Source organism: Carcharhinus amblyrhynchos, chromosome 9, assembly GCF_965287045.1.
Source record: "Carcharhinus amblyrhynchos chromosome 9, sCarAmb.v2.hapA, whole genome shotgun sequence".
NCBI classification, from domain to species: Eukaryota; Metazoa; Chordata; class Chondrichthyes; order Carcharhiniformes; family Carcharhinidae; genus Carcharhinus; species Carcharhinus amblyrhynchos.
Window position 1 is genome coordinate 45,854,132 of NC_137332.1, and position 13,152 is coordinate 45,867,283.

General features: G+C 41.7%; 1 protein-coding gene across 1 annotated transcript in view; it reads right to left on the reverse strand.

Annotated features, from left to right (window-relative positions):
* LOC145347764 (excitatory amino acid transporter 5-like) overlaps positions 1–12,814 on the reverse strand; it is a 61,704-nt gene extending 48,890 nt beyond the window's left edge. The window contains exons 1-2 of the mRNA XM_080195555.1: positions 12,577–12,814; positions 12,011–12,090 (exon numbers count right to left, since the gene is read on the reverse strand). Coding sequence (XP_080051681.1) covers positions 12,011–12,090; positions 12,577–12,717 — 221 coding nt within the window. The 5' untranslated portion in view covers positions 12,718–12,814. The remainder of the gene's footprint in view (positions 1–12,010; positions 12,091–12,576) is intronic.
* Between the last annotated feature and the right edge of the window lie 338 nt (positions 12,815–13,152).

Below are 13,152 nucleotides of genomic sequence, written 5' to 3' on the forward strand. Positions count from 1 at the left end.
TCCATCCAAGTGGCAGGGAATTGATCAAACTCAGCCAAAGTCAAACCTGTGTGATTTACTTGGAATTTGGCTCCGACTTATTTTTTTCCCTCCAAAGTCTCAGATAAAACCATGACTGTATATAAAATATGACAAGACGCTTGCCACATCGAAAGACTGAAATCCCGATTTGAATGACTGCTTCAACTTCTGCCATCACCAGGGATTTGTACTGAGACAAATTGAATCTCAGAATCTCAGCTGCCTGATTCAAGCCAACACGTATCATCTATCACTCATCTGTTTCAAAACACATGGCTGTGATTTACAATGTTCTACCTCCTCTTCAGAATGTATTGACTGACAATGAGGCGCAGTTCCTTAGGTACTAATCCCCATTGAGTACTAACACTCAACCTGTTGAGGTAACATCTGTGGAGACAGAAACAAAGTTAATGTCTCAGCTCAATGACCTCTCATCAGAACTGGAAGAAGATGCAACAGAATTTCAGCAAAGAGCCAGGGGGGGACAAGGACAAAGGAAAGGTCTGTGATAGGGTGAAAGACAGGAGAGATTGAATGACAGAAGTTGTTGGCCTTACAGAGCCAAAGGGAATAACAATGTAGTAATAAAAGGGAACGTGTGGGGCAGGTACGCTACAGTATGAAAGTTTTCTTTATTTATTCATGGGACAAGGCCAGCATTCATTGCTCATTCCCAGTTGCCCTTGAGAAGGTGGTGATGAGTGGCTTGCTGGGCCATTTCAGAGGGTAGTTGAGACTCAACCACATTGCTGGGGCTCTGGAGTCACATGTAGACCAGAGCAGGGTAAGAGTGGCAGATTTCCTTCCCTAAAGAACATTAGTGAACCAAATGTGTTTTTCTGACAATCGACAATGGTTTCATGGACATCAGTAGATTCTTAATTCCAGATACTTTTTACTGAATTCCAATTCCACCATCTGCCATGGGGGGATTCAAACCCGGGTCCCTAGAACATTAGTCGAGTTTCTGGATTAATTGTCTAGTGATAATACCACTAGACCTAATAAGAAAACTGAAACATGCAAAGGAAAGAAGAAGGAGACAACATTTCTGAACTCAATGGTGAGCTTGGAAGGCTGTAAAATGCCTAATTGAAAGATGAGGGCCATAATTTGCCGGCTGTTCATACTGGCAGGATTCTCCAGTCCTGCTGGCACGGCACTCCCACCCGCAAGTTTCCCACTGGCTTGGGCTAACAGCAATGGGAATTCCCATTGACAGCAGCGGGACTAAAAATTCCTGCCGCTAGTAAACAATGCACCACCTCCTGCCAGTGGGTAACGTGTGAATGGGAGGGCAAAGAATCTTGCCCCAGGTATTGTTCCTCAAGTTTACACTGAGTTTACACTGGGACAGAACAGCAGACTAAGGACAGAGCAAGGTGAGAATTAATATGATGTGGAGATGCCGGTGTTGGACTGGGCTAAACACAGTAAGAAGTCTCACAACACCAGGTTAAAGTCCAACACTTAAAGTCCACAGGATAAAGCACAAGCCATTAGCTTTCGGAGTGCCGCCTCATCATCAGGTGAGTGGGAGTTCTGTTCACAAACAGGACATATAAAGGTAAAAACTCAATTTACAAAATAATGGCTGGAATGCAAGCCTTTACAGGTAATCAAGTCTTAAAGGTACAGACAATATGAGTGGCGAGAGGGTGAAGCACAGGTTAAAGAGATGTGTATTGTCTCCAGACAGGACAGGTAGTGAGATTTTGCAAGTCCAGGCAAGTTGTGGGGGTTACAGATAGTGTGACATGAACTCAAGATCCCGGATGAAGCTGTCCTCATGGCTCATCAAAACATTGATGAGACCATTCATTCAGTTACCTGAAGAAAACTGGGAGCTGTCCTACAGAATAGTCAAACCCGACAGAAGCACACTCACAGAATCCAACTGTTCAGCCAACATCTTATCGCCAACATCATCCACAAGGTGGTGCCACATATCAGTGAGGAGGGAAGTGCTGCTGGATCATTCAGCAGCATTGGCTCTGATCCTCATGCAGTCTCTTGCATCAGATCAAGCCCAGGCAAGGGCATCTCTTGCTGATTACCGCCTACTGTTCTCCCTCAGCTGATGAATAACTTACATGTTAAACATCACTGGAAGAACTACTCAAAGTAGCAGGGACACAGAATACACTTTGGAGGTGGGGGGGGGGGGAGGTGGGGGGCCTTCAATGGCCATCACCAAGGATGTAGCACCATCAGTGACCAAAGCCTGAAGGACAGAGTTGACAAAATGGGCTTGTGATGGTTAGTGAGAGAACCAACACCAAAGAAATATCCACTTAACCTCATCCTCACCAGTCTACCTGTTATAATCCATGACTATTGGTAGAAATGATCACCCTACAGTCCTTCTGGAAACAAAGTCCAATTTTCACACTGATGGAGTCTTCTATTTGATTGTGTGGCACCAATATCCCACAGCTCAAAACAGAGCATCCATCAAGTACTGAGGGCCATCAGAGGCAGCAAAATTATATTCCATCACAATCTGTAAGTTCATGGCTCTGCAGATCCCTCACTCTGTCATCACTGTTCAGTCAGAGATCCAAGCCTCAGTGATTAAATAGAGAGCATAGAAAAACCATGAGCAGTACCAAAGATAACTATAAACGAGGTGACAACCTGGTGTTGCTACAACACAGAGTTATTGATGAGTAGAAGAAGGAGACTACAGTCAGAGATAAGCAACACACAACTAATGGATTAGATCAAAGTTTCACAGTCCTATCATATCCAGTTGAAACTATTGTAACAACTGACATGAGGAAGGGATTCAGCAAACATCTCCATCTTAAATGCAATGTCCCAGTCAATACGTGGGAATTGCTCGCCTTAAAGTGCACAAACTGGAGAAGAAGCGTATGCAAAGACAGTGGATATTATCTACATGGACTTCAGTAAGGCCTTTGACAAGGTCTCTCATGGCAGACTGGTGCAGAAAGTGAAGTCACATGGGATCAGAGATGAGCTGGCAAGGTGGATACAAAACTGGCTCGGTCAAAGAAGATAGAGGGTAGCAGTGGAACGGTGTGTTTCTGAATGAAGGGCTGTAACAAGTGACATTCCTCAGGGTTCAGTGCTGGGACCTTTGCTGTCTATAATATATATAAATGATTTGGAGGAAAATGTAACTGGATTGATTAGTAAGTTTGTGGACGACACAAAGGTTGGTGGATTTGCGAATAGGGATGAGGACCATCAGAGGATATAGCAGGGTATAGATCGGTTGGAGACTTGGGTGGAGAGGTGGCGGATGGAGTTTAATCCGGACAAATGTGAGGTAATGCATTTTGGAAGGTCTAATACAGATAGGAAATATACAGTAAATGGCAGAACCCTTAGGAGTATTGATAGGCAAAGGGATCTGGGTGTACAGGTACACAGGTCACTGAAAGTGGCAATGCAGGTGGAGAAGGTAGTCAAGAAGGCATACAGCATGCTTGCCTTCATCGGCCGGGGTATTGAGTTTAAAAATTGGCAAGTCAGGTTGATGCTTTATAGAACTTTAGTGAAGATGCACTACCAGAAGGATGTAGAGGCTTTGCAGAGGGTACAGAAAAGGTTTACCTGGATGTTGCCTGGTATGGAGGGCATTAGCTATGAGGAGAGGTTGGTGAAACTTAATTTGTTCCCACTGGAGCGATGGAGGTTGAGGGAAGGCCTGATAGAAGTCTACAAGATTATGAGAGGCAGGGACAGAATGGATAGTCAGAAGCTTTTTCCCAAGGTGGAAGAGTCAATTACTAGGGGGCATAGGTTTAAGGTGCGAGAGGCAAGTTTGAAAAGAGATATATGAAGCAGATTTTTTACACAGAGAACGGTGGGTGCCTGGAACTTGGGGAGGTAGTGGAAGCGGATACGGTAGTGACTTTCAAGGGGAGTCTTGACAAGTACATGAATGAAATGGAAATAGAGGGATATGGTCCCTGGAAGCATAGGGGGTTTTAGTTAAGTCAGGCAGCATGGTCAGTGCAGGATTGGAGGGCCGAAGGGCCTGTTCCTGTGCTGTAATTTTCTTTGTTCTTTGTTGTTCTTTGAAGGCGTTAATCACCTGGAGCGTTATCAGGTGGAGCACATGAAGGCCAAAGTGGAGAGAGAGTGCAGAATCCAGAGCTTCCCACCCACCCACCTCATCAAACATCCCCTACCAAACCTGCGGCAGAGTTTGTGGCTCCAGAGTCGAACTACTCAGCTACCGCAGAACCCATCTCCCCAGGGAGGAAGCAAGTCACCCTCGACCTTGAGGGACCGCCAAAAGAGAAGACACTGGTAACCTGCTCACCACTGCTCAGTTTGGCTTCTAGACATCTCTGTCTTGGTAGATTTGTGAGTGAATTCATTAGACACAAGTGTTAATTTCAACTCTAGGTGCAGTAACATTTTCCCACCAGTAGGGCCAATTTCCCCTTGTCCTTGGAGACTGACCTGTGAAGAGTTATGGATCCATGGGTACAGGTTGCCCTCTGGTGGCTATATGTAACCTCAGTAGGCAAGTGGGAAACTTGGGAGTATCACGAATGAGTCCAAAATTCAATCACACCCACGAACTCCAAATGCACAAGAATTATTGTTTGGAGATTAGCACATCACCTCGGATTCGCCACTGCTCTGACTTTGTCTTGAAATCTCATCTCTGATTCCTTTATAAATAATTTTTAGAGAATCAGATTTCGATTTTGGTTTGTGTGCGATTGAACAGTCAGTTCTGTTCCCAATATAGATACATCAAGCAGTGGATAACACTACATTTGTAGAGATTAAACATAATTTTCCAAACATTAACCTATTTCCACAACATATCAAGATATGTTTGCAGTAGTTTAACATCCTCTATAGTTCTAACTCTTGCACAAAGCTTTGTCTGGTTCTTAAACTTGTGGATTATTCCCGCATTGCTTATACATAAGTCATTAATGAAGATAATAAAGATAAAAGGTCTTAACATCAATCCCTATCAGACACTACTGGCAACTGCAGCTCCTAATCTCACTGCAGCCTTAGTCCAAATGAACTGAATTGAAAAGATAAGGTGAGAGTGACTGTCCTTGACATCAAGGGAACATTTGACCAAAGCAAAATTAGAAACAATGGAAATCAGGTGGGAAATCTTTCACCGGTTAGAGTCATTCTGGCACAAAAGAAGATGTTTGTGGTGGTTTGAAGTCAATCATCTCAATCCCAGGATATCACTGCAGGAATTCCTCAGTCCAGCTATCTTTAGCTGCTTCATCAATGACCTTCCCTCCATCATTAGGTCAGAAATGGGATGTTCACCATCATTCACAACTCCTCACAACTGCCTGTATGCAGCAAGAACTGGACAGTATTCAGACTTGATGTGATATGTGGCAAGTAACATTCACACAACGCGTGCCAGGCAATGACCCTCTCCAATAACAAGAGAATCCAACAATCTCTTTGAAATTAATAGGCATCACCATCGCTGAAACCCCTACTATTGACACACTATCAACCTCCTGGGGAATGCCACTGGTCTGAAAACTAGACCAGTCATATAAATATTGTGGCTATAAGAACAGGTCAGAGGTAGGAATCCTGTGGTGAGTTACCCAATCTCTTGATTCCCCAACATCTATCCATCATCCACAAAGCACAAGTCATGAGTGTGATGGAATACTCTTGCCTTGATGAATCCAGCTCCAACAACACTCAAGAACACTCAAGAAGCTTGATGCTACCCAAATTAAAGCAGCCTGCTTGATTGACACTTTCACCAAGCACTCCCTTCACCACTGACACATAGTATCATCTTCAAGATGCACTACAGAAACTCACCAATAATCCTTCAACAAGACCTTTCAAATCTGCAACCTCTACCACATAGAAGGACAAAGACAGCAGATGCATGGGAACACCACCACCTGGAAGTTTCCCTTCAAGTCACTCACCATCCTGACTTGGAAATAGATCGCTGTCCCTTTACCGTTGCTGGATCAAATTCCTGGAATTTCCTCCCTACAAGCACTGTGGATGTCCCTACACCACATGGAATGCAGCGATTCAAGAAGACAGCCTACCATTACCTTCTCAAGGACAATTAGAGATAGGCAATAAATCCTGACCAAACCAGTGAAGCCCACATCCCCATGAAAAAATAAAAGATAGGTCTGGCAGATGTAATGTTAATGAACAATTGAGTACAGTATTGCCCACAGAGTGCAGACCCAGAGTCAGTATGGTGCTGGTCAGCACTGCATTCAGACATAAGCATGGTCACAGCTCCTAGTTGACACCCTTTATATTTGTAAATGCTTCTAAGGGTCAATAAAGTCAATGGAAAAGGTAGCGAAAATTATTTGATCTAAAGGCTGGTAAGTCCCCAGGATCTGATGGACATCATCCGAGGTTCTTAAATGAAGTGATTGCTCAGATACAAAATGCATTGATTGGAATTTTCCCTAGATTCTGGAAAGAAACCATCAAATTAGAAAATAGTGAATGTAACTCCTTTATTCAAGAAAGGAAGGAAATGGAAAGCAGGAAACTTGCAGTCAGTTAGCCTAACATCTGTTATTGGGAAATGTTGGAATTCTTTATAAAGTTTAAGTTTATTTATTAGTGTCACAAGTAGGCTTACATTAACACTGCAATGAAGTTATGCTCCAGTCACCACACTCCAGTGCTTGTTCTGGTAAAGGAAGTAATAACAGGTCATTTAGAAAATCTTATTACAATCAGGCTGAGTCAACATAGCTTTGTGAAATGGAAATCATGTTTGATTAATTTATTAGAATTTGTTGAGCTAGTAATAAGCAATGTGGATAAATGGGAACCTGCAGATGTGGTGTAATTGGATTTCCAAAAGGCATTCAGTAAGTTTCCATATCAAAGGTTATTATGCAAAATAAGAGCACACAGTGAGGGGGTAACAAATTAGCATGGATACAGGATGATTATCTAACAGGAAGCAGAGGGTAAGAATAAATGGTCTTGTTCAAGTTGGCAAGCTGTAACTAGTGGTGTGCCATAGAGATCAATGCTAAGGATTCAACTATTTAAAATCTATATCAATACCTTGGGGCCAAATATACAGTACTAAATTTGCTGATGATGCAAAGATAGGTATGAAAATAAGTTGGACGGAGGGCACAGCCATCGGCAGAAGGATACAGATAGCTTAAGTGAGTGGGCAAATATTTCACAGATGGAATATAATGTGGGAAAATGTTGAACTTGGAGGGAGAAGAGAAAAGCAGCATATTATGTAAGTGGAGAGAGATTAGAGAGCTGTGCAGTACAGAGGAATCTCAATGTCCTGCTACATGAATCACAAATTGTTGGTATGTAAGTGCAGTAAGTGATTAGAATGGCAAATGGAATGCTCTTGTTTATTGCAAGAGGAGTAGAATCATCCCTGTGATAAGACGCAGTATGGGTTCATGAAGGGCAGGACATGTTTGATTAATTTGGTGGAATTCTTTGAAAACATTACATGTGCAGTGGACTATGGGGAACCTGTGGATGTGGTGTATCTGGATTTCCAGAAGGCATTTGACAAGTGCCACACCAAAGATTGCTACATAAGATAAAGGTGCACTGTGTTATGTATTAGCATGGATAGAATTTTGGTTAACTAACAGAAAGCAAAGAGTAGGGGTAAATGGGTGTTCTTCTGGTTGGCGATCAGTGACTAATGGTATGCCTCAGGGATCAGTTTTGGGACCGCAATTGTTTATGATTTACATAGATGATTTGGAGTTGAGGAGCAAGTGCAGATGACACTAAGGTGGATGGAAGAGCAAAGTGTTCAGAGGACGCTGAAAGTCTACAAAGGGATATAGATAATCTAAGTGAGTGGACGAAGGTCTGGCAGATGCAGTACAATGTTGGTAAATGTGAGGTCATCCATTTTAGTAGGAATAACAGCAAAATGGACTATTATTTAAATGGTAAAAAATTACAGCATGCTGCTGAGCAGAGGGACCTGGGTGTCCTTGTACAAGAATCACAAGGAGTTGGCTTGCAGGTACAGCAGGTAATTAAGAAGGCAAATAGAATTTTCATTTCTAGAGGGATGGAGTTTAGAAACAGGGAGGTTATGTTGCAGCTGTATAAGGCAAGGCCACACCTGGAGTACTGTGTATAGTTTTGGTCTCCTTACTTGAGAAAGGATATACTGGCAGTGGAAGGGGTGCAGAGGAGATTCACTAGGTTGATTCCGCAGTTGAGAGGGTTGGCTTATGAGGAGAGACTGAGTAGACTGGGGCTATACTCATTGGAATCCAGAAGAATGAGATGAGATCTTAAAAAAGATATAAGATTATGAAGGGGATAGATAAGATAGAAGCAGGGAAGTTGTTTCTATTGGCAGGTGAAATTAGAACTAGGGGGCATAGCCTCAAAATAAGGGGAAGCAGATTTAGGGCTGAGTTGAGGAGAAAATTCTTCACACAAAGGGTTGTCAATTTGTGGAACTGCCCAGTGAAGCAGTTGAGGCTACCTCATCGGATGTTTTTAAGGCAATGATTGATAAATTTTTGAACGGTAAAGGAATTAAGGGTTATGGTGAGCGGGCAGATAAGTGGAGCTGAGTCCACAAAAAGATCAGCCATGATCTTATTGAATGGTGGAGCAGGCTCAAGGGGCCAGATGACCTACTCCTGCTCCTAGTTCTTATGTTCTTAATATTAAAGTTGGGAAGTTTTGTTCCAATTGTTAAGGGCTTTGAGAAATCACATGTGAAGAACTGTATACAGTTTTGGACTTACTTAAGAAAGGATGTAATTGTATTTAAAGTAGTCCAGAGAAGGTTAATTCAACTAATTCTGAAATGAGGGGGGTTTTTTATGAGGAAAGGGTGTACGGGTTGGGCCTCTATTCATTGACATTTAGAAGAATGAAAGATTATCTTACTGAAACATAAGATCCTGAGGGAACTTGACAGAGTGGATGCTGAGAGGATGTTTCCCCTTGTGGGAGAGACTAGAACTAGATCACAATTTAAAAATAAAGAGGTTGCACATTTACGACAGAGATGAGAAGAATTGTTTTCACTTGGTGTAGTTTTTTGTGGAATTCTCTTCCCCAGAGAGTCATGGAGGCAGGGTCATTGAATATTTTAAAGGTCAGGGTAGATAGATTCATGATTGACAAGGAAGTCAATGGTTACTCAGGGTAGTCAGGAGAGTAAAGTTGAGGCCACAAGCAGATCAGCCATGATCTTATTAAATGACAGAGCAGGTTTGAGGTGCTGAGTGGTCTACTCCTGCTCTTAATTTGTATGTTCCTATGTTGAACAACAACTTATTGCCCACAGGTATTCAAACAATTATTAATCATTTTATAACTGCTGGACTTTATGACTGTTTCTTTTAATTCAAGGTAAAATGAAATAATGGAGAAGGGCATATGACCTCTTATGACTTGAAAAGTTAAGTTGAAGAGGGTGAATGGTTCCTTGATAAACATGGCAAAGTCCAATGTGTTCACAAGGTATGCTTATGTGTCTTAGCCATACAAGGGAGGGTGTAAGTTGACACATAATCCACATTTTAGCCAGTAGCAGAGTGAATGTTTTGCTTGGTGCATTGTTTCAGCTAGGCAATGGACAAAGTAATGGTGTTCAAGTCCATTTAGCGCACTGCACAATTTTCATTGTGATAAAACTTAATGTTGCAGCCTTTACAACATGGTAATGCAGCTAGAACAAGATCCAAAGGGACTAGGCACAGTGTTGTACATCTGTTGGGCACAATTCCATGCAGCTGAGACACCCAGTGACCCAAGAAGCGCAATAGAAGAATGATAGTTTGGCAAATGCAATGTGCACAGTTTTTACAAGTGAGAAATGACTAGAATTAGTGAAAGGGCAGCAATGTGGCAAAATCAAATATTCTTGTTTATAATGATTTGTTTATTGGATTCTTCCTTGTTCATCATGGCACATGGTTAAAATAGGTTCTTGCTACTTTTTTTCTTCACTGTACAGAGATCTTGTAATCCTGACAGGTTAGATGTGTCATCAATTGCAATCATTGTCCTTGATCAGCTTCCCTGATACTTCCTTGGTGTCAAGTTTGGCGTTAAAACACTCTATGAAGTGTCATGGGATGTTTCATTACATTAAGTATAAGTTGTTGTTGTTGAGTTCAAAGCAATAATGCCACATCATTCCACAGCACATCATTATTAATGAAGCTACTTCTATAGCCAGTGAGTGCATATCAATTAAAAATGATTCAGTTTCACCAGGAACACCCAACATTGCTCCAACTGAAAGATTTTTGTGCCTTTGATGAAAATAACACTGGGTCTTTTGAATTATGTCTGCCTCCCATACTAGCATTGGGTTCTATAAGATTATGAGATACTGCAACAAACTCTTAGCTCCTCAAAATAGAACAAGGACAGAAGTTATCTTTTGGGATTAGCATAAATATCCAATAGGAAATAGGTTCAGGTTATGGGAACCCAAATGGGCATATATCCCCAGAACAATACTGATCGCAACCCAAACTATCATTGATAAAGCAAATACAGAGGACACAGGAAATCTGAAATAAAAGCTGAAAGTGCAGGAAAAACTCAACAAGTCAGGCTGCATCTATGCAGAGAGGGGCACAAAGAGTTAAAACTTCAGGTTGGTGATCGTTCAACATTACTCAGAGCCAGACGAAAGAGCACCACCTCAATCAATGGCCCACATTTTCTGGTCAGTGTCAATGCTGTGTGCATTGACACTGCTGGTGAAGATTGCTGCAGCCCAACCATTTGTGATTTTGCAGCCTGGACATGTCATTGATGTGCCAAGGTTGACATCCAAAAGGAAGATCACTGAGTGCAAGAAAAGACAGACAAAGAGGGACCACGCCGCCCTTTCAAGACATTGGCTAGGATGTTCAGGTCAGTTTTGAAAGGTCTCAAGTTTTGCAGTGTTTAACTTATTTATTAGCAACATAAATAGGCTTACATTAACACTGCAATGAAGTTACTGTGAAAATCCCCTAGTCACTCCCTGTTCAGGGACACTGAGGAAGAATTTAACATGACCAATGCACCTAACCAGCACATCTTCCAGACTGTGGAAGGAAACCCAGTTCATCCACAGTAAACCCACACAGACATGGGGAGAATGTGCAAACTCCGCATAGACTATGACCCAAAACGGAAATCGAATTGAACCCGGATCCCTGGTGCTGTGAGGCAGCAGTGACAACCACTGTGACACCATGGGTTACTGAGTGGATGAGTGGGATAGTCAGGTGGTGTTGGCAGTAGTCAGATGGGGGCAGTAGTTGGCTTGAGACAGGCGGTAGTTGCATGGGGGCAGTTGGAGGGTGGGAGATAGTTAGTTCTGGTTGGGGATTAGTAGACAGATTGGGTTAGGGTGCAATTAGAGGGACAGCTGTGGTGCTGAGTTGAGTAATGATAGTTGGTCGCTAGTTAGATCAGGTGTTAACCAGTGTAATTTTTCCTGGGTAAGTACTGTATGTAGTTAAATCCCACCTATCAGACCTATGTCTCTTACACTGAGCTCAGTTTGTGGAAAGTTCTGAGCAGCAAAATTCAGCCCATTGGAAGTTCAAACTTGCTGAGAAATTTTCACTTGTGTCTAAATCATGACTTCAGTGAGGACTTGACATTCCAAACTCCATCAATGCGGAGACCAGAATATTTGGGCCATTAGCACCCATTCTCACTCAACGCATTTGATGTTATTCGCATTGACCAGGACAAGACACGTTAATTTAGATTGGAAATTGCTATGATAAAGTTGACATGGGACCTTCACACTGCCCCTCAGTTAGACAGAATCTCTTTAAAATAACTTTATCAAAAAGCACAGCAGCAGCCTGGGACCAGTGCCAATCCACTCAGCTAGATTGACACAAACCATGAAAGACGATTAGAAAAAGTCCCATCAGAAATAGATTTTTCTGAGTATGTATTTGATGGAATGGTGAGATATGTGCGAAGAACAGACTCAGTGCTGGGACAAGCTTTCACTCACCTGGAGACCACCAGTGGGAGAATTAACATTTTCAGCATCCTCATCAGCAGCTCGCCAGGAAATTGGAAATACTTGATTTCCTTAAAAAGTCAAGAATACAAAAAGCCAGGTGGACCCATTAAAAACTGGAAATTAAATAGACTGAAGGTGAACTTGTTTTTACAGAAATACAACTTGGAAATAAAATGTTAACAGACTTTGGTCGCGTTTAGAAATGCTATTGTATGTTTAGCTGAGATATAGGAGAAAATGCAATTACTTTTGAAAAATAAGAGGGTAAAGAAACTTAGAACAATGCGAGAGATTCCCAAATAATCAAATTTTTTATATTAATGTTTTATACATATATGTATATTTTCATGTATGTATGTGAATGTTATATAATGTGTTATACATAAATAAATGGCACTTTCTGACCAAGAAGTAATCTTAGTACATTTGTCATTCTGGACTTGTGAATACACTGCTTTTTTAAAGAATTGCTCCATTACCAATTGCCACTTGCATAGATGATTAATTAGATTCCCATCAGTGAGCTGACATTGAGCACTTTTGGAATTTCTTACCTGTTCGGAGAGATGCCTGGTCCTAAGAAAGAATCCCAGTGAGCACCCGATAATAACCGACAAGACCGAGAGAATGAGCAAACCATTCTTTTTGAAGACACCCTTGATCTGAATGGAAACTGCAGCAAATGCTACCGCCATCGTGCCCAGCTTTAAGAGACAGCTAGTCCCATATAGATAGCAGCAGTCGTGTGGCTGCTCGCAAACAGGGACTCAGCTTGAATGTCCTTTCATTGCGCTTTACTCGCTACCACTGATCTCCAAGCCAAACTTCGTCAAATAGAAAGCACACACCAGCTGTCATTATTATCCCAAACTGATGACTCTAATCTCATTATCAGAGAATTCATTAAGTATCAAAGACGATTATTGAACATGAAGGCTTGAGTTCTGCGAGCCTCAGTTTTAGGAGTAAAATATTCCAAATGATTCTAGAGAACATGTAAACTAATTAAAAACACAGGGTAATATTTATTAAAAACAGTTACTCCTAGAATAGTTTCCTTTGCATTTCAAACTCCAATTTTTTTAAATATCAAAATGTTAATTTTAATGAATAAAACTAGAATCACAGTC